The sequence below is a fragment of the Anthonomus grandis genome, chromosome 14 (assembly GCF_022605725.1).
Source record: "Anthonomus grandis grandis chromosome 14, icAntGran1.3, whole genome shotgun sequence".
Lineage (NCBI taxonomy): Eukaryota > Metazoa > Arthropoda > Insecta > Coleoptera > Curculionidae > Anthonomus > Anthonomus grandis.
Window position 1 is genome coordinate 9,888,401 of NC_065559.1, and position 25,835 is coordinate 9,914,235.

Genomic DNA, 25,835 nt, shown 5'->3' on the forward strand with positions numbered 1-25,835 from the left:
AAACTCTTTCCAGTAAGTTAATGTGTCATTTCTAATTAGAAGATCACAATAGCAGATTTTGAACATGATCGAACAAAAAATATAACTGCTTGAAGAGATATGAAGAAAAGCCTTAAGTCACACCGAGTTGCTTATATGCCTAAATATTATTTAAAGCAATAAGTTGTTCAGAAATTTGTGAGAACGTTAAGTTCGGCGAAAATACAAACAGGAATTTCGCTATTTTTTTTTCTTTCTCTTATAGTCGAACAAGTTTTTCTATGTCTATATAGGAATATTTAGGTCAATCTTTGAGCATTCATATTTCCTTAACTAATAATTTTTTGAAAAGTCATAGTCATAATAAAGAAAGGCTAAAAACTTTATTATAAATAGAAAATGTTAATTATCGCGTTGTGAATTAAAAAAACCCAAGATTGTATAGGATATTGCACGTGAAATAAGTATAATTAGAAAAATTAACTTGACTAATATACAGAATAAAGTTGGTTAAACCATAAAAGCTAGTATTGGTTTTACATAAATATTAAACCTGAATATAGAATTTATTGTCTGTTGCACACTTTATTTAATTTATAAATGCTAATAATTTGTTATTACCGATGAAAAAAGAATAACTTGATGACGAACAGTCTTCTAATAGACTAATTGACCCAGCTCTACGCGAAACACCCGCAATTTAATTTTAATAAAATAATTTCAAAACTTTTAACCGCTATCTTTTATTTTATAAATTAATAAAATAGACTAATCTTCAACACATATTAAAAAAATATGCCCTGAAGAAAAATAAAAAACAATATTTGTTTACAGAACCCAAAGGTTATCGATGCAGTCGCGCCGTTCAAAACTCCGATAATAGGAATAATGCTAATTTTTTATGCTGATAAACATTCTCAGTCTGCCAATGGACCGGTCAAGATGAACCTTCGGATAGTGATAAAATGTTTTCGTGTTTTGCTAAAACTGGTGTTATGTTGACGCCTTATTTATGGCATTGCTGGCTGTTATTGTTGGAATAAACCTGTCCTATAGAGAAACAAATTTGGAAAAAAAAGAAATGGAAGAAAATAATGAAGATCCGGAGGAGTGTGTGTTGGGATATGGCCATTCTCAGAATAATTTAATTACTTCAACAAGTGCAGTAAGTATTTATTATTTAAAGTAATATCCACGCTGCATTTTAAACCCTTACTGCGCCTATTTTTCTAATAATTATATTCAGAAATTTAATTTTTTTAATTTAAAAAGGGCATATTTATTCGCAATTAAATGTATCTCATCTAAGCAACTAAAATAGTAAACAAATAAAATCTATAAAAAATAAACCATTTTATCTCACTGAGTTTAATCTATTTTCTTGTCTTTTAAAAATAATTATAAAAATTAAAATAAAAAAAATTGTTACTTCAAAATAACGTCATAAAATGCTGCATCTATTTAAATGCATTGAATTGTAATAAATAAAGCTTAAGCTAAAATTATTTCTTTACTTAGTTAGTGGTTATTTCACATAACAGCATCTCATATATGTAGGGGTTTTATATTATTTTAAGTTTTTTTTTTAATTTAGTGAAAGTTATTTAAAATCCAATATTTTTATTAAAATTTTTCATTCCTTTATATGTTAGTGAGATATTAGTTAGTCACAAATTAGTAGGTAAATCTAGTAAATATTCAAGTTGTATAGTAGGTTAGAGACTTGCGGAAAAGGAACAGCACAATAAGAGTTTGTTAGTGATACAATAGCTTATCGCAATAAAAAATACACAATTTGTAGCAAAAAGTGATATCATCGTTAATGTTTCAAAAGAAAAAACATGTTAGCATTTTTGGATACGTAATTGATTTCTGAATCTTTTCTCTTTATATTCTCCTATAGCTCTAATGCTTTTCGAGCTAATAATTATTTTTATATCCAAACATAATGGAAAGTAATTACACACATTAAAACAGTCTGGAAGACAAAGGTATTAAAAGACAATTTGTTGTAAACATTGTTTTCATGTAACCTATTTCTTATTATTTTAGTAGTGACACTAACTTCATGAACATTTTAAAGTTTACTTCTGATGGTTGGCAGTAATCACGAAGCCCTAAAACTAATTTTTAAGAAGATAAATTATGGAAGCTATTAAAATTACTTACACTAATAACGGGTTCTGTCAAAGTTCTATACTAGACGTATAAGTATGACAGAACCCCTTAGTAGTGTATATAATTTTAATACTTTCCGTCATTTAACACCATAATAATTAGTTTTCATCTATATCTTAATGGAAACCCAGCTTTAGTCACAGAATTACTTGCTCAAAATTTTACTCATGACCATCAACAAAGCTGTAGCTCCAATATACATGACTTGCATAATGATTATCCATTTTTCCAACCATATTTCTCAATTCTGTTAATTCTCAGGATATCTTTAAGATATTGATGAACCTTCCAAATAAATTTTCCTCTGGCTTGGATGAAATTCCGGTATTCCTTGTAAAGTTTGTTGGGATTCACTTAGCCGGACCCATTTCCAATCTGATCAATGAGAGTCTTGCTACCCAAATTTTCCCTTCTGCTCTTAAGCGGGCAAAAGTAGTGCCTGTTTTTAAGAAGGGAGAAAAAACGAATATTGCCAACTATTGACCGGTATCCGTATTATTATCCATATCGAAGGTGTTTGAAAGAGTCATCTATCAAATAGTTATGAATTATTTAACTCACCATCAAATAATAAATAAACACCAATACGGGTTCGTTCCCAAAAGAGCGACGAGAAGGGCCAGTGCAGCTGGAGTGTACTTCGATTTGTCTTAGGCGTTTGATACGGTTGACCATTCTTTATTGCTGGACATTCTGGAACGGTATGACATCAGGGGTGCAGCATCTAAATTACTCAGTTCATATCTAGAGCAAAGAAAACAAATAGTTTGTGACACATTCCGGCTCACCATATAGTCTTCAGGGTTTAATCTTGGGACCTGTGCTCTTCCTATTATATGTCAATGGTTTGCCTGGGCTGTTCCCTTCTGATATAATTTGTCAATTCGCCGACTACACATTAGTTATAGTTGCCAGGAGGACAGTGGTAGATCTTTCACGGGGCTGCACAACCGCAGTAGAGCGCATGAGGACCTGGTGTCTGGAGAGTAAGTTGTCTTTGAACTCGAGTAAAACGGGGTTGATTAATATTTCGAAGGCCACTTTTGTCTCAGAATCTCTACTTATGTGGTCTGGTGGACAGTCAGTTCCTGTCGACAATAGTATTAAATTCTTAGGAATACACATTGACCCCAATTTAAATTGGGAGAAACATACTAAAAACCTTTATTCCAGATTAGCTAGCTTGTGCGGATTGATTAGAATATTAAGGGATGTAGTGTCTGAGATATCTCTTTGCCTATTTTATTTCGGACAGGTACAGTCGATCTTACAATATGGTATTTGTTTCTGGGGATCAGCAAGAGGAGCTCTAGATATATTTAGAATGCAAGAGCGTATCATTCGTTGGTTATTGCGCCTGACCTACAGAACTTCCTGTAGACCTTACTTCAGCAAACTAAAAATATTCACCCTTATTTGTGAAAAAATACAATCATTTGTTTATTGAGAATAGGGCAATATACGCTGAGGATGTGACTATGATTACACGACATAGAAGCGATCTTCGCATTCCATTGCATAATTCAGCCTACTATGAAAGGAGTTCTCATTATATGGCCATATGGTCATCATTATTATCTTACAAGGTCCTCTGGTTCTTTAATAGTATCCCTGATGATGGACATATTTTATGTCCAGAACATGTTGGACTGAAGGTTTTTAAATAAATTTAGTGAAACATTACCGGAATTCTTTGAGTTACCTGTCGTGTATAGGTTTTGTTGCTCTTTTGGCACTTGTTCATTTTTCTCTCATCTTACCAGTTTCACAAAATTTTTACCACAACATTTCTATAGTGCTCTTTGTAGAACTTACAGTTTTTGCGTTGTCACAAATGTACTTACCAACAATTCGTAACTGTGCTTCATAATTAAGGTGTTTACTACACCAGTAGCAAAAATTTTACTAAATACATTTTTTACTTTAGCAAATACGCTTTGAACAATGATCTACTTGTTACAATGCATATCTACTAATGGATGTTTACGGAAACATTTTTCATCGCATTTCTACTTCTTGCGTGTGTATCAGCAACTGCGCATCCTGTATCCCTGTCTACTGCCTGATGTCAGGCAGCCATAACTTTTTGTATCTTCTGATTTCTCTTCTTCCTTAATTTTGCCCTCAATCATCAACTGCAAAAATCGCTATTTTTCACTGCGCATAATATGCCCCAGATATGCCGTTTTCTCTTCTTAATGATTTGAAGCAGTTCGCGTTTCTTGTTGACGTTATTTATCTTCAGTATCGATACTATTTTACGAATCTTATTCGCAAGTAAAGGTCAAGTTCAGCGCGGGCAAGCACCTTTCCAAACTTTAGGAATGCTTGCTGGGCTTATTCAATACGATGTTAACACTCTAAAAATAATCTAGTCTTGAGGTACTTAAATCTTTCCACTTTTTTTTATGGATATTACATTTAAAGTTGTGAGGAAATTCAAAATGCACTCAGATTCCTGGAGGTAATCACGAGTTTTGTCTTTTTGGTGTTAGTATTCAAATCCACTATTTTTCTCTGTTCTTCTACTACATTAGCAACTCGTTGTAGGTCGTGTAATGTGTCGATAATCAAGACCGTATCATCAGCATGACGGACATTGTTAATCCACACTATATGCACTTCTAAAGCTTCTTGAAAAATTGATTCTGAATATAATTTAAATAGGAGTAGAGATTGTGGTTTGCACGTGTTATTGTTTAATTTTATTTATGCGTTTTAGTTCCAATATAAATTTTCAGAACGTCGCTTAAAAACTTGGGTAAAAGACTGTGGAGAGCTCTCAATTTAAAAAAAAAGTCGAAAGATGTATTCGCTTTAGAGGGAGCCCAGGTTGAACAAACCGAAATCCATGAATTTGTCAATATTGTGACAGGTGACATGGGGGCTACGATGCCATTTAGTATTAAATGCTTTCCACTTTATCGATTTTACTTGTTCACACGATTTTTCAATTGTTATTTCAAAGTCGACATTTTAAAGTCGAACAAAACTATGCCCATAGTAATTCTGAAAATAAAAAATAAAACTATGCACATTTTTGCGTTATTTAGTGCTGTGGTTATGGCGTACTGCTCGAACACCGTACAGACGTTCACTTTATATACAGGTTGGCAAATAGAGGACTACACATAGGCATTATAAACGGCAACACCCATTCTCGCTTCCTTTCTGGTTGCGGCGGATCCCGTTCGTCTGTTTTGCTATTTTCGGCACGGCACAGTCACCAGATATCATTTTGCTGTGTGATTGCATACTGCACTGTTAAGTCTTAAAGCGCTACTTCAATTTTTCTAAATATTTATCATTATGGCTGTTTATACTTCCGAAAAACTTCAATTAATTAAATGGTTTTATGGAGGCAATTCGGCAATACAATACAGGAATTAATTCTCAGTAAATTTTGAAAATAGAACGATTCCTTATGATAAAACTATTTTAAATGTCGTGTCAAATTTTAAGACATCCTTTTGCCTCCAAGAATGTAAAAATTGTCATATTGAAGGTCAAGGACCATCTATTAAAAGGGTCTAGGAGATAAAACAGCGGAAATAAATGGTTTTTAGTGCTTTAGTTTTTGATTTAACACGATTGAGCAGAAGTGTTGAAGAGGAACTGGGTATGAGTACACAATAGTATAACTGTGACGAGTATTTAGAAAAAATATGGATACAAATATTTTATTTAATGGCATTTTGTGATATTACGTTAGAAAAGGCAAATGAAAATAGAAATTCCTTAGAAAATATTTTGTTTTGAGATGAGTCCTCTTTTCCATTGTATGGTAAACACCATTCACAAAAACATTCCGATGTTCGTTACTGGTCTCAGGAAAATGAGCACAGAAGTTTTCAGTACCGTACACAGTATCCTCAAAAGTTGAATGTTTGGGCTGGTACTTTGAACGACCATATTATTGGACCATTTTTCATTGATGGTACTTTAAACGCCGTAAAATACCTTGGGCTGCTACAAAACCAAATTCTTTCTGCCGTTCAACTCTTCCCTAATATAGATCTGGGATTAGTCTATATTTAACAAGATGGCTGTCCTGCTCATAATGCGAATAGAATAAAAGAATTTTTAACAAGTAATTTTCCTAACCGCCTTATGAGTGGAACTGGCAAAATTAAATGGTCTCCAAGATCTCTCTTTGATCTGACTTTTATTTGTAGGATTATCTTAAGGAGAATATTTTTAAACATCATAATAGAAGGCCAACGAATTTTGAGGAGTTAAGAAAGAACACTGTTGAATGTGCCAATTCCATTTTACCTGAAACACATTTATTTTAGGTAAATTATATAACGGTATTAAATGCTTAATTTAATCAGTTAAAAAATTATTAAACACTACACAATATTTAAAAAATAGAAATCTCAATAAGTGGAGGAAATAAAAATTACTTCAAGTATAGGTGGCCATGTTATTTTTACAGGTTCTTAAAAGTAATTGTAATCAAGTATTTAATACTTTAAAGTAATGTGTTATGATTATCAAATCATGTTTATTTTTAAAAACTACGTGAGAACTTCAAATATAGACACTATAAATTCTACGCTATTATTTTTAGTACCGTAAGACGAGGTGACTTTGCTCCTCTTTTTGAAAATTTTAAAAATTGCTAAAATTATTACAAAATTACGAAATTTCTTTACTCTAGTTGCATTCTACATACAAGAAACATCTTAAAGAATTACTATTTTGAAGATTTGTGCGTAAAAATATCGAATATCTTGTTTTTTTTTAGTTGGACAAGTGGGGCAAACTCGCCCATAGCCCGGGGTTATTTTGCTCCACCCTAAATATGTAGACAAAACTCTTACATTTTATACGTTGCAGCAAAGTTAACCTTATGTTTTATTTACTTTTCCCCGGCGAGTAAAAAGAGGGATATAAAAATTTAAAAAAATTAATTTTTTTGAGGTTTTTAATATAAGGAAATGCAAATGTTTCTTATATATAACAAAAAATGTTAACACTTGAATAACGCATTGCAGTTTAATTAAAAAATAAATGCAAAACTACAAAAATTAAAAATAGATTCTAAAAATAGGAAAGAAAACACGTATAATAGGTAAGGCATTAGGTTAATAATTAAAGTATGGATTTAGTCACTATACCAGCAGGCGAGCTCAGGCACAGAGAAGATGCCTCTTTTTGTAACTTGTTTAGGGGGTTTAATAGATCCCCGAACATCAGACCATGAATATGTAAGCTCATCTGGCTTTGAGGGCCATTTCCACATCTTTAGCGACTTCTGCATAGATTTAATTCGGAAATCCTCTCTGGTGAAGGAAACGATTTGCCCGGGGTAAAGTTGTCCTTCATAAACAAATACAACAAAACGCCCTACTTCCTTTATAACCATATCAAAATTATCTTTTTTTTGAGGGTCTATTCCTTCAACAAAATTTATAAACTCATTTTCGATTTCATGTTCTTTCTCGAGCTCTTCAAAGTATATATCATTTGATGAATTGTCATTAAAATGAAGTATATCCTCTCTCTGTTGGGTGCCTTGTGTAATAAAATCTTCTTATTCCATGGCTTCATCTATTGCTCCATCTTCTTGTTCTATTGCTTCTTCTTCTTCTTCTTCTATTTCATTCTCAGCGCACACACTTTTGCCTGGAGGAATATTAATTTTTTTTCTACAATTATTTTTTGTAAACGTATACAAAGTTCTTCTTATGTCCAGTATTTTAAGGAAAGAAGATTCTATCATAAACCTCCTCAATATTTAAAGGAAATATTCCGCATTTGCGAAAGCCGGAAAGCAAGTGATCTTTGGTGTTTGGCTCAATCATGCTCAATCATCAGTTTCTGAATGTTTGTGTTTCTAATACCATCTTCAGTGCCTTTCCATTCTGATAATACTTTGCGCCAAGATATTTTGATTGGACGAAAAAATGCCACATCCATAGGATGTGTTAGGTGGGTACTATTTGCCGGCAAACAAACTAAACTTACTTGATTTTGACGACACAATCTAAGGGAATGAACTGTCAAATAAGAAGAAAGGTTGTCATATATTAGCACTGTCTTTCCTTCTAATTTTTTTAATCTCGGCATCATTTGAAATTCGAGCCAGCTAGTAAATATGTTGCTATCAAACCAACCCAAAGAACTAGCATTATAGCGACATCCTTTTCGCCCATTTTCTGTCCATGTAGTCCACATATTAGTAGCTCGATAAACCACATATGGTGGCAACAGTTCTCCAGCAGCATTTCCTGCGAACATGACAGATATTGATGTCTTCAAAGCATTTCGAATATATTTAGGGTATTTGGAACCTTTCTTGACAAGAACCCTTTTTTCCCCGGATCGTCCGTAAGGTTTGTCTCATCAAAATTTCATATATTGGTTGAAGGAGCATCACGTAATTCACTGGCCAAATTATTGAAAAAGTTGCGTTGAACAGTTTCATCTACTGCCGCTCTTGCACGCTTTACATTCTCGGCAAAGCGTAAAGACAAATGGTGATGTCTTGGAAAAAACGAATTTGCCCATTCAATGCCGGGTAAATTATTCTTAAAGATCTTCACATTTCTCCCACATCTGTCCAGATAATCCATAATAATATGACGCAGCTCTTGAGTATCGACTGGAAAACCAAAGTCTCCCAAAGCAATAATGCACTCAACAAAATCCTCTTCCTCTTGTAAAGAAAAAACAGGTTGGCCACCTGGTTTTCTATTATGTTTTTTCTTAAGTTTATTTAAAATCGTTCTTCTAGGTATATTGTACTTTTGTTCAGCTTTTCTGTGTGATAGTGCCCCTGATCTAACTTCAGCCAAGCATTCTTCCAATGTTTCTTTGGTATAGTCTGCATACCTTCTAGCCCCAGCTTTTCTTTGATATTTCCCAGGTACGCTGAAACAAAAAAAACATAATTCATGACGCCGACCTTTAGTTTTTTTTGATAAAAAACAAACAGAAGCTTTCTTCATTATTTATTTGAAATACTTTAGCCGGAGCAGCAAAGTAACCTTAGGCTTGTAGTTTTAGGTGGCTTTGCTCCGGTGAAAAGTAACCCCAAAAACTGCGAAATGTTGACAGTAAAACCGAAATTCTTTTTTCAAGAATTATTTGCAACTATTAAATAGTTCTACTAGGTAAAAAATAATCACAAGGTAATTCAATATCAACTTTGCCATACTTACTTGTTACACCTAGAATAAAAACCAAAACACACACAAAACTTTTTGAGGTAAAATTAAAACAAAATATTAAGCGTATCTTCCCTCTGCAGTTGACTGAACGGTACTGAAGAGTGAAGGTATCGACGTACGCAGCGCGCTCCGTAAAGCCAAATTGGTAATGTTGGATACACTCGCGGTTTGGGTGCTTTATATTTACACGTTTTTAGGCGGGAATTAAAACAAACTTTTTTTTTAAATGGAGCAAAGTGGAAAAGTCACCCCGGTTTACGGTACATAGTTTTAGGATAAAGACAACACTGCTCAATTTTAAATTTGGTAATGCTAAATAAGAGTAAATTTAAACATATGAGTGGTGTTCAATAAAGCCTGTCGTCGTTATCATCATTGTAAAGGAAGTATGTATAAATAGTGCCATCTTGTAGCAGGCACATGAGCTTAGAACATTGAAAGGCCTTTCAATGTTCTAAGCACATAAGAAAAATAAGACTTTGCTGTAAACATGTCAAGTTTGGGGGCATAACGTATGCGATAAAATATTATGTTTTGCGTGGGTAACCATACCTAAAAATAAGTTGAAAATGCTTATAGGTAAATAATAATAAATACTAAATAATAAATATGTAAAATGCTCATACCAAACAATACCATCAACTCATCATCTATTATTCTGTATTTATTTTAAATGGTTGTTAAGTTAATTATTATTTTCCATTATTCTTTATTCAAAATATACCTTTAATTGAAAGTGTTTTAATAACCTATCTGCATTTGTAATAACTTAAAATTTTGTATAGTATTTCAAGAACATTTAAATTGATTTTGTTTTAAGAAATTCGTTTTAAATTATACAGGATTTCTTAAAATTCGCGATTTTAGCTTTAGATATGAAAATGTTAAAAGTCTGTTTTTTTTGTATGGGACACCCTTTATGTTATCGAATGTTTTCTTTGTATCAAAATATTTAATGTTTTTTTTATTATTTTTAAATGTGACAAGAAATAGATTAAATTAATTAACAAAAAAAGTTTGTTGAATATAGATATTGTATTGCTTACTATTAATTTAGTTGTTCGATAAAATACATAGCATATTTATTGGAAAATTAATAAAATTTAAAATCTACTCGTGCTAAATTCTAATTTCTATTTAATTTTATATATAACTTTGCTTATATAAAAAATTAATTAAAACCAAATTTAACAAAAAGAATTTAACAAAAAACACAAGAAAACATTTGAAATATCCTTTGTAATTGATATGAAATAAATATTTTTGCTAGAAATAGTAGTATATTATGTTCAAAGATATCACAGAATAAACGATATACCAGTATTAACTGTGTATAACACAATTTAAAATGCGCTATTTATTATTTACAATAATTCGTGCATTAGATTAGATAAATATACTTATCAAGTTATGTAATATTTTAAAATAAATAGTTTTTTAATACTGATATCGCAGTTCATAGATCTGACCTTATTATTTATAAAAAAAACAGATGTTAAGAAACTCTTTCGTTATGAAATTATGTTTTTTTCCTAAGCAGTTTTATTATTACATAAATATTAATATTTAAGACATAAATAAATATTCTAAAAAAACCACTTTGAAATAATTGATACGCTATTTTTTTAATCACTTACGTAGGTGCTAGTAATTATTAAATATAACAAAATATTTAAGCCAAACTTTTAGAAGCAAACCAATCTAAGGCAAATAATATTTTACGACGTTTATTTTTCGAACCGATAATTTTGTTATTTTATAACCTGCAAACAGTATCTTTCACGTTAAAGTCCAGTGCAACGATATATTAGAATGGTCACCCGTCAAAACACCAGCATTCCACCTGCCAAACAATGTCATCCACCTTCTTCTATTTACATTGTTTGAGAAGTAAAATGCTGGTGTTTTGACGGGTGACCATTCTAATATATCGTTGCACTGGACTTTATACTTAAATATTATATGCAAAAGGCTTTTAGAGATTAAATTTAAAATTAAAAATTTTAATACTTTACAGTTTTTGTTTTTTCAGTCTTTTTAACCAAGGTGTGAAAACAAAAAACAATGTATTGAAAAAATTTAATAAAGATAGGATAAAATTAATGTTTAATGTTAATGTTTCTAGAAGAGCAAAAGCGTCCAAAATCTAAAATAAAAAATATAGGTGGTATTGCAGATAAATAATTATTTATGCAGGTGAAAAAGCTAAATTTTAAATTTTATTTCTGTTTAAACAAGCCAAAAAGAATCTTTTTTATTTTTTCAGATATTGCTTAGAAAATAATGGTGGTCGTTTCAAACAATTAGATTAACAACAATTTATTTCATAATTATATATATATTATTTAATAGCTTTTATTTATTTTAAATACGTTCTGGATTTATTTTTGTTCATTATTATATTCCTTATTAAAAAAAATTATTATAAAGTTAGTCAGATCATTTTTGTAATATTTATTATTTTAAATAATTTCTTTTAATATTGAGGTTTAATATTTAGTAGCAATAATGTTATTCAGCAAATGAGTATTAAATAAATAAATTGATGACAGCTAAACAAATTGTACACTCTTTAAAGGTTATTTAAAAAACCAAGTCATTTTATGTCTATAATAGAATTATTATTAATATTATCACTTTATATTATATTAGCGTTAAAAATATTTTTAAATAACAGCCAAAAAAAAACTTAACTAAAGGTGAAGTTTTGTAGAGCACAAAAATTTATAATACTTCGTAATTAAAAATAAGTTTCTAAAATAATTAAAATAAAATTTGGCGTTTTTTTATAAATTACCCTGTAATTCATGAAACAATAAACATTTTTCAACGCTGTAAAAGGATTTAGAATAAGCACCAAAATTGCAAACTTTTTTCTAATTTAAGCGCCCTCGTATCTTCTATAGTTTCGGAGATAGCAAGGGTTACACATAGCAAATAGTAAATAGCAAATAGTAAATCACCCTGAATAGCATAAGCAAATATATAAAGATATTTGAGTCGAAATATTAAAGTTTATGTTTTTTTTTTTGTTTATCTAGCCCAGCGACATATTACAAAATTAGTATTAAAAAAAGTAATACGCTCCTGGAGTAAAAAAAATATAAATACTAAACATTCCATAAAATTTTTGAAATTAACATTTTAAAATTGCAAGAAGTGCAGAATATTCAAATATCGGTAGTTCAGGGTGGTAGTTCTGTCCAGATCAGTTCGTTATAACGTTCTCTATTAATATTAAAAATTCTTTCCTTGTCTTGATGATAATAATGGTATATGATGTATTTTGCTTGCACACTTTTACTTATACTCACGTTACTATGTGATTATAACGACTGGCCAATGTCTTTCTTGAGTGCCAAAACATCTATGCATCAGCATGTAATAGAAATTAATATGGAAAGCCTTAAGTTAAAGATGGAACGGCAATGCTATACCCAGAGAGGAGAAAAGCTAAAAGCCGCACATCTCGTTTATTCAATTTGGATCGAACATGGTTAGTAGTTCTATCCCTAGAGATATAATGGAGGAATATATATAAGGTTACAAGGATGTCAAATATCCAAATTTACTGGAAAATAAATAATTTCTTTTCGCCCATAAAGCACGTTGGAGACTTCTAATAACTTTTCTATTATTCGCATTTAACCTTGACTTATTTTATATTAAAATAAACTATCTTTACTATCTAAACTATTATTTAAAAAAAGTAATCACTAAAATTAAAATATTTAAAAAATAAAGGTTTTAGTAGTTACAAACTTATGCCCCTGCCCAAAAGAAGGATAGAGTGGGTAAAGAGCACCACTGGCTCAAGGCGGAGTGAGCCAGAGTTTCCTGGATGGTCGCAGAACTCACTCACCCATAATAACACGATTTAATAATAATAAAAAAGAGTTAACCTTAGGTCACTGAGGTCGGTAGAGTCAAATACACTTAATAATACAATAATAATTACTACAGTTACTATTATTGTATTGTAGCAGTTGGCTGCAGGGTCACTGCAGGGTTACAGCAGGTTGTAGGTGTCGTTGAACATTGATTGAAATACGAGGTAAAAACAAAACGTTGGCAAGAAAAGAAGAAGAGGAAGAAGAAGAACCCTGTTGATTACAAAGTTTTTTTCTAGTAGTCTGCACCGGTGGTGAGACCGGTGAGAACGGTGGTGGTTTCTGATCTTTCATAAACCATGTATAATTCAAAAATTATTTTTTTCATAAGTATTATTTTGCCAAAGATCCTTATAGAAATTAATTAGAGTTGTGCTGAAAAATAAGCTATGTGACAGCAGAAATTATGTTAAATATACATACAATTTATCAGACTTTACTAGTACACTATAAAGCTTTAAAATTCTTATAACGTTTTACAGTTGTATAGTTGCTATCTTCTTCTTCTGATATCATGACTATTCAACAATCGTTATTATTAGCCTACCTTATCATTTTGACAACGATTATCTGATTGACAGCTATTCGGAAAAGTTTTTATTTGAAAAAGAACGGAAGACTGTAGAGGTCCTGTACCATTTGCTCAAATTTTTTAATCACGCTCCTTCTTTTGGGACAATGCTTGCCTGGATTCTAATTTACATTATTTGATAGTTTTAATTACTTTTAAATCTTTGCCATGTGATTAGGAACTTGATGTGGTTACTAAATATGTCTACCCAACTGATTTTTAGTAATCGTCGGTCACCCCCAATCTCCAATGATTCTAGACGTTTGAGCATTGACTCGGTAAATTTCTATGCTTCCATATCGTATAAAACAACTGGAAAAACATAGCAGCGCACTATCTTCATTCGCTACTTCTATTTTAGGTCACTACTATTTTATTTTCGATATTTAGTTACCGCTGTACTATTTATGGCCCTTGTCTCGATGTTGCTACAACAAATATCATTTTACTTAAAAATTAATTTCTTTGCAGGTAGGTTATATGTAGGAGTAGCTATATAGCTAAATATCGCCTTTTTGTACCAGTTTGTAATTTCTTTTTTATTTTAATAAAAGTCGATTAATATTATTATTATACCCATATCGTAGGTAAATATTATTTATATCATCGTATTTTAATTAATACTATTTTAGTTCCTATTGACTTTTATAGCATTGTCTAGTACCTTCCAAAATGGGACAAATATTGACAACAAAGTACTTAATAAAATACTATTATTTTTTATAACATTAATAATACTTTTGTCTAAGCACTTTTCGATTTTATTTTAGGGCGACGATAATAATATTATTATCGTAGAGGAATCATTTGACCCGCATAGCATTACAGGAATCCTAAATATTTGTAAAAAGAAGCTTTTAATACCATATATGAGGTTCCTTAGCTTATTGGGACTAAGACCAATATTTGGAGAGTCTACCGAATCAAGATATTTCCTGAAGACTTTTAATGTTACTTACATTTTACAGGTAGAACCTAATTAAATTTTAATTTTTTTTTCAATAAAAAATTTCTAGGTCATAATTTTTCTTGTGTCTGGATATGTTCTACAATATATGGCTTGCTTTCGAAGAGATAGAGGCTTCGGCAGTATGTCGCCAATTCCTTTTAAAAATTTAAACAGAACCGAATTAAAAATGGTTTATGATCTGACGTGCAGTGGCTCACTTATATCATGCTTTATAATTCCCAGTATTTTGCATTTTGCAGGATATCTTTGTGCCTATTTTGCTTTTAGGAAAACGGACGATGATCAACTTACTGTATTAATAGAAAGGGTATGAATTGAAATAACATTTTTTAATGATAATTATTTTATAATTAATTTTAAAGGTCTTTTTAACATCAAGCCATGTGCGAAATATGAACATTAACCAAAAGCAAATCGTACGAACACTGTGGATGTTTGTTTTGGCCAGTTTCATTTGGATGTTTTTATCGGTCGCTCTCGTGTTCTATATGATGGCAGAAGGAGATATTATTTTTAAATGGATAAATCATGGGTATGTAGATAATATAAGTTCGTTATAAAATTTTGATAATTTGTATTTTAAATTGTAACCTTACATTTTGAAAAAACATGCTCTTTTGAGTTTAAATAACATGACATATAGTATTTTTTAGTCCTGCTTGGGTTGAGATAACAATGAAGACTCTTCTAGTCATTTGTACAATATGTCATGATATAATTCAGGCAAGTGTTATATCCAATTACTGTTTACAAGTTCAACTTTTGAAGACGTATGTGCAATACATGAGGGAAATGATGCTGCAACAGTTTCTTAAGCCTCTGGATTGGATTAGGGTAAGTACGCCTGTGTAACTCTGTGACGCCTGATATTTTTAGTTTGAAAACAATGTTTATATATACAATAACTAGAACTTGTAAAGCCACGTTTTTTATTTTTGAATCGAAATAGCTTCGAAGCACCTTTTTCATCAAACCTCTAATCGTATACTGTTTTAAAACGCCTAAAGTTGTCTTTCATAAATGAAGCCATAACAATAATAATTTTTTTAAATTTCAAACAGTAACATTATTTTCTTCTTCTTTTTGTTTTAGAGCATTGAGGAATTCCGAAAATTATTATGGTATCTAAACAACAGAGTTGCTTCAGCAGTGTGCCTATTTACCCTCGTAAATGGATCTTATGCAATATCAGGAACTGTATGGATCCTAGCTTCTTATTACAGAAAGTCCTTTGATAGTGTACCACTGTATTTTGCTATCAATGTTTTTAATGTTATGTTATGGTGGATCATAGCTATAGCTCCATTTATACAGGTAAGAACTTAAATATTATCTGGATTATTACTTATTTACTAACATTTATAAATAGCAAGAAAAATTATTTGTTATTATTTTAAAATAAGCTATAAGATTGAATAAGTACGAGGTATATGCAATTTGCTATATTATTTAATATTAAGTTTGGTTTAGTTACCAGTGATAAAGAGTTACTATAATTATAGAAAACTAAAAGCTTCTAATATTCAGTGGCGAAGCGTGAATTTTTTTTTCGGGTAGACAAACAATTAGAAAAAAATGTGTATTCAATATTATTCATTTTAATGAAATAGAGAATGAAAGCGCATGAAATATTAACTCAAAGAGAAAAATTATGTAGTGATATAAAAAAGAAAAAATAAATACTACTTACAAAAAAAAACACAACATAGGTATACCTATAACTTATAAATCCATAATATCCATTATTTTAAAGTTAATTAATTTTAAGACAAATAAAAACACAACTAAAATACAATTGCCAATATCGAACAGTCGTTCATAAATAACCACTAAAAAAACCTGTAAGATGTATTGCGGCCGACCAGATCAAGCGTGTTCATAAACAATAACCCTCAACAGCATAATAAAATAGCTGGTCAACTTCGATAGACAAAAGCTTGAATGTCTTTCCCGCGATTAAATTTTGCATACGTAATAGGCTGAATGCTGATGCGACCGGACCTCTGCCACCTGCTTGATGCGTATATGGTTCGATTAATTGCTCTAAATTTCGGAAGACAAATATCAATGTGGCTTTCTGGGGCTCGTATACAATAATTGGGTGTCAGCCCTGCATTTTTATTTTTATTGGTGCGTCAGGCGGGGCGCGCCTTAGATATTATAGATAGATAGATATTATAGCCGTTTAGATACTATATAATAATAGTAAGGAGCGACTACGTTCTGTGTTAATTTTTTTTTAATTGTAATTCAACAATTACATGAAATAATTACGTAATAAATTAATGACAAATAACTGGATAATTTTGGGTAGACAGTGTCTACCTTGTCTACTCGTACGCTTCGCCACTGCTAATATTATACGTAAAAAATTTAGTATTTTAATTTTTATTAGATAAATTGAGATCATACAGAAACTAATAAATTCCATTTTTCTACATAAACTGTTTACCATAATACAGATGAACCCTACGCTAGCTCAAAGTAAACAATGTACATTGTAATTTTAATGCGCCGATTTTATTAATTCATTCTTTACAACTAAACGTTATGCTGTATTAGTGTAACGGGTATACACATAGATTTATTAGTTTTGGATCACCTTAAATTTCCAAAAGTTTTGTTTTCGCAAAAAAAATTGTTGGAAATTTATTAATTAGTTTTAATTTAGAAAACAACTAAAATGCTTGTAAAAAAACCTTATTACTTTTTTTTAAATATAAGATTATTTTTTAATACAAATAAAAATGAACAAATGTAAAGAAACAAAATTTTAGAAATATGACACCAGTGCTTACAAAAAATATACCGGGTGACACAAAAGAACACTAAGAACAAAAAGAACACTAAATACCTTTGTTACTTTTCAAAACAAATGAAATTTGGTATATCGATTGAATGGTTATAAGAGCATCTTTTGAGATATTGTATTGTGTTCGATCACTTAGTATTTTTCTTCTTATGGGCTTATTTATTAACCGATTTAAAAAATAATCATATCAAATTATAGGGACAAAGAAACCGCATTTTAAAAATAGTTGTTCCCAATAATGTGTTATTTAAAAAAATAAGGTAAATGTCAAAATTAATGATTTGGACATTTTAACCGATTTACGGCCAAGAAAGAAATAAAACTTAAATTTTTTAAATTACATATTTTAATTATGAAAACACATATATGTGAAATCAAAAAGAAATAAATCTGCTACTTTCTGAAATAAGTGGTGTTGCGTAAACACATCAACGGTCTATAGTATTAAGTGATATTGCCGAAAACAGTCAGCGTGTAAATAAATAGTGCAACGCTCACAAATATAAATTGTTTGACTTCTACATACACAACATATTCTTCGGGAGTGAGTCCTACTGATTACATGTCCAGAGTGATCAACCCTCACTTCACTGGGTGGTTCTAATGGAAGTGGTCTAGCGGCAAAGTTCTTTGTTTTTAATAAGCGTACGGCGATGAATGATTTAAAATTCAGTTGTGACATTCACCGTATTGTAGAGTTTCCAGGAATTGACAAGAGTACTGTCTATTGCATTTTTAAATAGTGGCCACCACAATTTCTTACCCATCACACCGATTCTATAATTTGCCACGCCATTATCATGCAAATCTACTCCTCCCATGTATTTATTATATCTTGAAATAACAGCTGGTTGTGGGATTGACACTTCTTTTTTAGATTTTCTTATTTATCTTTTAGCAGAAGTAAGAGGTTCTACATGATAATGGGTACTAATTGCCGTGAAAGTAGAATTATTGTTTCATTTTACCAATGAAATTTGTGTGGATTCATCAAACTGGGAATCATAGGTGCCTCTTTCTTTTTTCGAAATGACTTTATTATCAACCAGAGGACAATGACTGTTTCTGTTTTTGCGAATCGTTCCTGTGGCAAAATAGCCTTTGGTTTTCAAAAGAGATAAGAGCTTGTAGGATGAAAAAAGTTATCAAAAAGATAGAGAAACGTTATGATTTTGCGGATTTTTCACAACTGACAAAAGTTCAACAACTACAGTCGCACCAAGTCCAATATCACTGTTCTTCTTGAAGAACAAATGCACCAAAGTTTAAAACCAAAACGCACAGGCTTGCCTTTTATAAACATCTTACAAGAATGGCGTCCAAAATAAGGAACCATTTGCTCATCAATAGATAAGTTGAATGGAAAAATGCCAAACTGTAAGAATTCTTCACTCATTGAATCAAAAACAGGGCGGAGTCTTGTGTACTTGTCTCCTTTATCCAGATTATTATTATCACTCAAGTGTAGATTTCGCTTTATTGATCTGAACTTATTCCTATTTATGCAGTCTCTGACAATATGCACAGTTTTGTCCTCATCTAAAGACCAATACATATCTGTCTGGGGTAAGCTGTGATATCCAGACAAAATTAGGATCCCAAGAAAATTCAGCAGTTCTTCTCGTGATAGATAAAACTCGTGTCTGTTATTGTGCGTATTTTTCTGAAAACTGGATAATCAAATCCATAAGATTCTCATCGACAAATTTGAAAAAAATGTCTAACGGTGACAAACCCTCCAATTCGCCCCTAAGTTCTTGAATGTGTTCCTCTTCTTTGGATCAAGGTAAATTCTTGTGTATGAATGATCCAGATCTCCAAGTCGGGTTGGTGTGACCTTTTTTGAGACAGTTAAAGCATCGAAGCCCAATATCTTTGCAGTAGTCAGGTTTATTATTAATATTAGCCAACACCTTTGGTTAACTTTGATCCGTAACGAGAAACTTTTTCCTCTTCACCTGGAGGAATTGGTCTATTAGAACACTCAACCTCTAAAGCAAATAGATATTGTTCATACAACGCTTCAGGCTCTAGCCGCATTTTGCACGATACCATCCCTAATAGCATCAACAATACAAGAAACAGCCTTTTTCCCTTGTATATTACACAACCTGAGTAGCCCCATTCTAGCAAAATAATATGTGATCATGGACTTATGAGGTAACTTTTCCCTTTGCAGCATCTTCTTAAGCGCAGCTGCATGGTTAATATGATCGGGAAACGTTTTCCTAATCAGAGCCTTCCATTCGTCCCATATTATAGTTTGACAAGCGATAATACTAACTTTTGGCCATACCTATCAAACGTGACTGCATGCTATAAATTGCTGTCACATCATTCCACTCATTTACCTGCTTGAATTGCTCGATTTTGTCAAGCTGCAAGTACCTTATTGTCTGGCGAAAACTCGGGGATACAATCATTTTTTACCATAACCTTTACCTGCTGTTGTTTACATAGTTTTGCATTTTCTCTGGCTAGTTTTTCAACCATTAATTCCAAATCTCTGATCTTATCGTCTTTATTTACAGACCTTGATGATTTAGTAATGGGGTTGTAGGATCTATTGTTATCAGACCAGTACTTGCTACCCTTCTTTCTTCTGCAACGGTCTTCGCTGGAAGAACTATTGGCACTAGAAGAACTTGAAGTAGAAGAGCTTCTCTCTCGTTGAATTCTTTTACTTGTTCTTCCCATTTTTACGATAAAAAAGTAATCAATCTAGCACCTGCTTTTACTATCCCACAACTTTTATGGCTGCCGATTATTACTAAACGAAACTAGCGCAATAATGTTCACTAAAATGTTTGGGTTTGCACACACGCACAAACAAGGGGTACAAAGCACTACCCCACACCTGAACTGTAAGTGCGGGTATACACGATCCGGTTTCAACGGATGCGGTAAAAACGCACCGGTACCGCATTGGTGCGACAACACATGGGTTTAAATAGGAGGTGATACACGATGCGTTAGCACTGCATCGACGGAAAAGAAACGCAGCTTAAAGCAGCAACATTTTAGAAATAAGACACGAGTGCTCACAACAAATATATATTTAAAACTGCTAGGTTTTCCCTTATTAAAAACATTTTAGAAAACCCAAAGACCCTCCGTTCCATTCCCAAAATAATTAATAACAGATGCGGGTAGATTCTCACCATTATTCGGAGGCTCATTAGTTTATTAGATTAGCTCATATCACGTCTTAGCCTAGGGTTGCTTTTAGCATCATGTGGTCTTATGTTGAGCCCGGTACTTTGCTGTAGTTTACACAAATTAAAAGTTTTCTTAATAAAGGTACTGCAAAACTTTTTAATAACGTGTATTTTCACCTCTAGCATTTATTCAAACTTGCATAGGTCTGCCCATACTGTCAATGAAAGTCGAGATATGTTGAGCCATTCATGAGCAGCATGAACAAGCTCGTGAAAAACGAAAGTTTCACCACGCTAGCCATACAGTCTGGCGTAATGGTCTAGAATCTCTCTTATGTATCTCTCACCAGTCATTGTGCCTTGAATATAAATTAATTCTGCGCGACCATTAGACATGATTCGAGCCCAGAATATAGCACTTCCTTTAGCAAAGGGTGGTGCATGAGCAAGCTGGGCAGCTCTTGTTGTCTCCCTCTATACCCGTATCCGATGACTATCCTGCACCAAAAAAATTCTTGTTTTGTCAGAAATAAATACCGAGTTCTAAAATTCTGCAGGTACTCCTAATAATCGACGATACCTCAAACCTATTGGCAGTATTCGCCTCCGCAATCAGCAATAACAAAAGCAATACTTATACTCCCAAAGCATCACGCATATCTCTTTGTAGTGCTGGTATTGCTTAAGTGGCGAGGCCTATGTTCAGGAGTGGACAAGCAATGGCTGAGGAAGAAGAATTTGAACTCGAGGAAAATATTAAAATTTATATAATTTGGATGCAAAAAATGCTGAAAATATGCAGAAATTTTAAAACTATTTCTATTAACTTAATGTCTTTGTTCTAGATACTTCTTAGGGAGGGCATTATTTTTTATCACAGCTTGTTCGGGTCGGTACCAAACTAACTTGATACTGATAATATACTGTTACGGTTGCTCTACAAAGTGCAACAGTAGCTTATCTTTTTGTTAAAGTAACATTTTTCTTAGCATATACTGTGAGTTTAGAATTATAAGTCACACCTAAATATATCAAACGTATAAATAAGAAACAATAACGCACGTAGTTTGGATCTTTGAGATACTAGATCTGCATAAGACGTAAACCAGACAGTTTCTTATCATCGAGCACCCACTGTGTTTTATCTAAAAGAAGTTCCTGAAAAAATCTCACCGTTACCGTCTTTAGAAGTCATTTCAGTATTTTTGAAAATTGTTACGATAGTTAAAACTTGGGCCATTTGTGCCGCAGCATGGGAAAATGCGATTCAAGCCGATCTTTATACAAGTAAATACCGATATTGTCATAACATCATATCAAGGAACAACCGTCACCATAAACGTAGAATAATAAAAAAAGTTATTAAGAAATTTATAATAAATATAAAATATTTAACTTCCATAAAAATGCCTTTTAAGTACCTTTACTTTAATGAAGTACATTAAAAAAACGTGTAAAGTTCATAAGCGGCAATATGGCTTATAATTTAAAGCATAATCTAATAATAAAAAATATTTATCATGTAAATATTGTTTGACGACGTCACTGGTAAGGATTACTTGTGTCGGTGGAATCAACAATACGATCAAGCGGCGTTGCGATGTTGTTGCCTTTTTCTCTCATATACGTTAATGACATTCATTTAACTTTGATTGTTAACTTCTTTATAGAGTATCTTATTATATTTTATGAAAAAAAGCGTCATATTTTATTAAAGAGGAATTGTATTGTTTTGCGCCTGTCAAAATAAGTGACCAATTTTTATGATATTATAAAGTGTTTTTTTTTGCCATTTCTACATTAGTATTTGGCATTATTATATCAGAGGCGTTGCAAGCAAACAAACGGCCTATAGTTCCACGGCAATGCTAATTCTAGCCTTTCAATGTTCTAAGTTACCGTCACACATCGTCAGAAAAATCGCAATATAATAATGTACATAAAAGCTGGTTATCTAGGATCAAATGCTTTGCTGCAGTCTAAAAATATTAAACTAGATGTTTTACCACTATTGACTCTACAAATTGTATCATATTGTACTGAGGCCGTGATATAGTTTTTTAAATGCCTAAAAAAAGGACATTTTTTATATTTTCCAGACAGTTGAAGAAGAGACTCAAAAGTCCTCTGAACTATCTGGAAAAGATGGAAAATGTTTTATTTGCATTCAGTAAAAGCAATTTATCTATTTTTAGAATACCTGGAAAAGGGAATTTTTGACATTTGCGATGCTCAGTTGACGAAAAAACTCAAAAACATTTGTTTCGATCGTAACTCAGCTAAATACTTTTTTAAACCATCTGAAGGAGGTCGATCTTATTTTCAGATAGTTCAATTATTTTTTTGAGCATGCGTATAAAAAAGGCATTTTTCACTTCTTTCTTATCCTTGAAGAAGACACTCAGAAGGCATTTGATATTTCTATTATAATGCAGATAAAGTCTCTTTGAACTACCTGGAATAGATGGAAAATGTTTTATTTGCAGGCAGTTAAAGCATTTTTTCTTAATGCCTTGAAAAAGGGCATTTTTCACTTTTTCCAGGCAGCTAAAAAAGACACCCAGAAGACATTTAATATATTTCTATTAAAATTTAGTTAAAAAGAATTTTTTTATTTTTTTTTATGAATGTCTGGAAAAAAGCCTTTCTCACTTTTAGGTAGTTAAAACAGACACTCAGAAGGGATTTAATATTTTTATAATAACTCAGCTAAAGGCTCTTTTGAACAGCCTACAATAGATAAAAAAAGTCTTATTTTCAGGCAGTTCAAGTAATTACTTAATTTTTTTATAAATGTACTCTGAGAATTTGTATCCCAATTATTTAATAAAATTTATCCTGATCGGCCTCCGATATGTCAAAAGGTGGTGAGTAGAATAGAGGCTATATTTAGAAAATTCAGTCATGTTAGAGATCTGCAAAAATCTGGTCGTCCTGCTCGAAATAAAAATAAACAATATGACGTTTTGCTTCCTTTGGATTCCGGCACTCCTTTGTCGCAGATTGGGCTAATTACACATGGTGAAATCTAAAGTTCATCAAATAGTTAAGAAGCACAAATATTAAACATGTAAAATAAAGTTATTCCAGTGCAAGAGATATTGACAGGTGAAATGAGTTTTGTGAACCCTTGCAAAACATGTGCAACCTAAATAATAGTTTAGTAACAAATATTATGTTTTTGAATAAAGCCACGTTCTATTTTAATTTTTGTGTGAACAGACAAAATTGTCGATATTGGGCAATAGAAAATCCGTATTGGATGATGGAGATGAACAGGCAGTACTCTCAAAAATTGAATGTGTGGTGTGAAAAAGTAAAAGGTCCTTTGAACAGATTTTAGCAGGACAAGTGAATCTCGAGTTTCTCCAATCTCCAAGAAAGGGGGAACTTTTTACTTTTTTCCAGACAGTTAAAGAGACACTCAGAAGACATTTAATATTTCTAATATAACTCAGATAAAGTCTCTTTAGAAGAAATGAAAAAATGCAAAATATTATATTTGCAAGCAGTTAAAATATTTTTTTGATGCCTGGGAAAAAAGCATTTTTTATCATACTTATATGTATTTAATATTTATTTCATAAAACAGTCACCTTGACACATTTATTTCCCGGTAGTTGAAGAAAAATGTCAATTCCCTTTTTTGAACTGTCTGACAGAAATAAAAAATTATTTAAACTGCCTGAAAAAGAATGTTTATTAGTCATAGGCATTTGCTAGTTTTTCTCAACTGCCTGGAAGAGATATCGATATTGAAGTTCCATCTATTTAAGTCAATTTCTTATTTTTCCTTTTTGTTTCCTTTTGCTTTTTGGAAGGAATGAAATTTTTTTATTTCCAGGTAGTTTAAAATTTGGAAAACACATTTTTAAGGTTAAGCTGCCTGAAAGAGATAAAAATTTTTTTAAATATTTTCCAGACATAGTTAAATAAAAAGAAAGTCATTTATTACTTTTATCATAAATCAGCTAAAGGTTCTTTTGAACTGCCCGGAAGAGCATTATTCTTATTCTCTTATTCGACTTAATGATAAAAAATTTAATGAGGCTATGAGTTACTGACCAATTTCAAATCAACTGAACAAGTTAGAAGAGAGACAATTTGTTTTGAATTAAATGTAAGCAAAATGTTGGTTATAATATCTATGCTACTATATTTACTAAGAAGATTTGAATGAAAGTCACATATGATAAGCATTTCATCACTCAATGGAATACTTTACCATTGGAGTTTTCTAAACAATTAATAGATTCATTAAGTTTAGGAGTGAATAATACCCCGATTTTTAAAATTGATATGTTAATTGGTACCTGTGACTACTAATATTAAATAAGTAACTAAGTAAAAATCCGGAAGGAAAATATAGAACTCTGTAAGAAACAGACTGTAACTAACCATTTTAAGATCAATTTATTCCAATGTCCTTATTTGTCAATAATAAGTTATTATTTTTAGGCCGCACGCTTAAACATCGCATGTGAATATCTAAAGACCGTTGGACAAGAAGTACGAGCCAGACCATATGCACATCAAGAAACGTCTGTCCAAGAATTAAATTCCATTCTCATTTATACCTCGAGTTTAAAATTAAATGCTAAACTCTTTGGCCTTGCAATAAGAGGAAAGTACGCGGGTATAACTTTAGCAATTTTTGTAATATTCATTTTAGTATTTGGGCAGAGTAATTTTATTTTAACGCAATAACCAGTTTTTATTTAACATATGTATGATTATACTGTATATAATATTTCTTGATTTTAATAGATGTGTGGTAATTATGTTATTTTATGTAGTTTATTAATTGGCTACCCAGAAGACAATTTATTAATTATTGTTAAGTGGCCCTCACACGATCAGTATTACTGACAGTATTTCGAAATACTGACAATAGTACTGATCGTGTGAGGGCAAATACTGATGGACTTTCAGTATACTGATAACACTTTCGGGGTCCTGAATGTATTTAGGCGGAGCCAAAATACTGATGAAAATATTGATTGTGCGAGCGCAGTAAAGTAAAGTAATTCAGTATTTCAAATGAAGTCATCGAGGCATCATGGAATCGATGCAGTCTCCAGTAGGGTCACCTTCATCCA

At 31.6% G+C, this 25,835-nt stretch overlaps 1 protein-coding gene across 1 annotated transcript; it reads left to right on the forward strand.

Annotated features, from left to right (window-relative positions):
* The first annotated feature begins 883 nt into the window (after nucleotides 1-883).
* Nucleotides 884-25,522, forward strand: LOC126744571 (uncharacterized). The gene is made up of 7 exons (XM_050452032.1): nucleotides 884-1,144; nucleotides 14,567-14,764; nucleotides 14,813-15,073; nucleotides 15,129-15,298; nucleotides 15,420-15,600; nucleotides 15,859-16,080; nucleotides 25,195-25,522. The coding sequence occupies exons 1-7, from the start codon at nucleotides 992-994 to the stop codon at nucleotides 25,441-25,443; spliced, it is 1,434 nt and encodes a 477-aa protein (XP_050307989.1). The 5' UTR covers nucleotides 884-991; the 3' UTR covers nucleotides 25,444-25,522.
* Nucleotides 25,523-25,835: the final 313 nt, after the last annotated feature.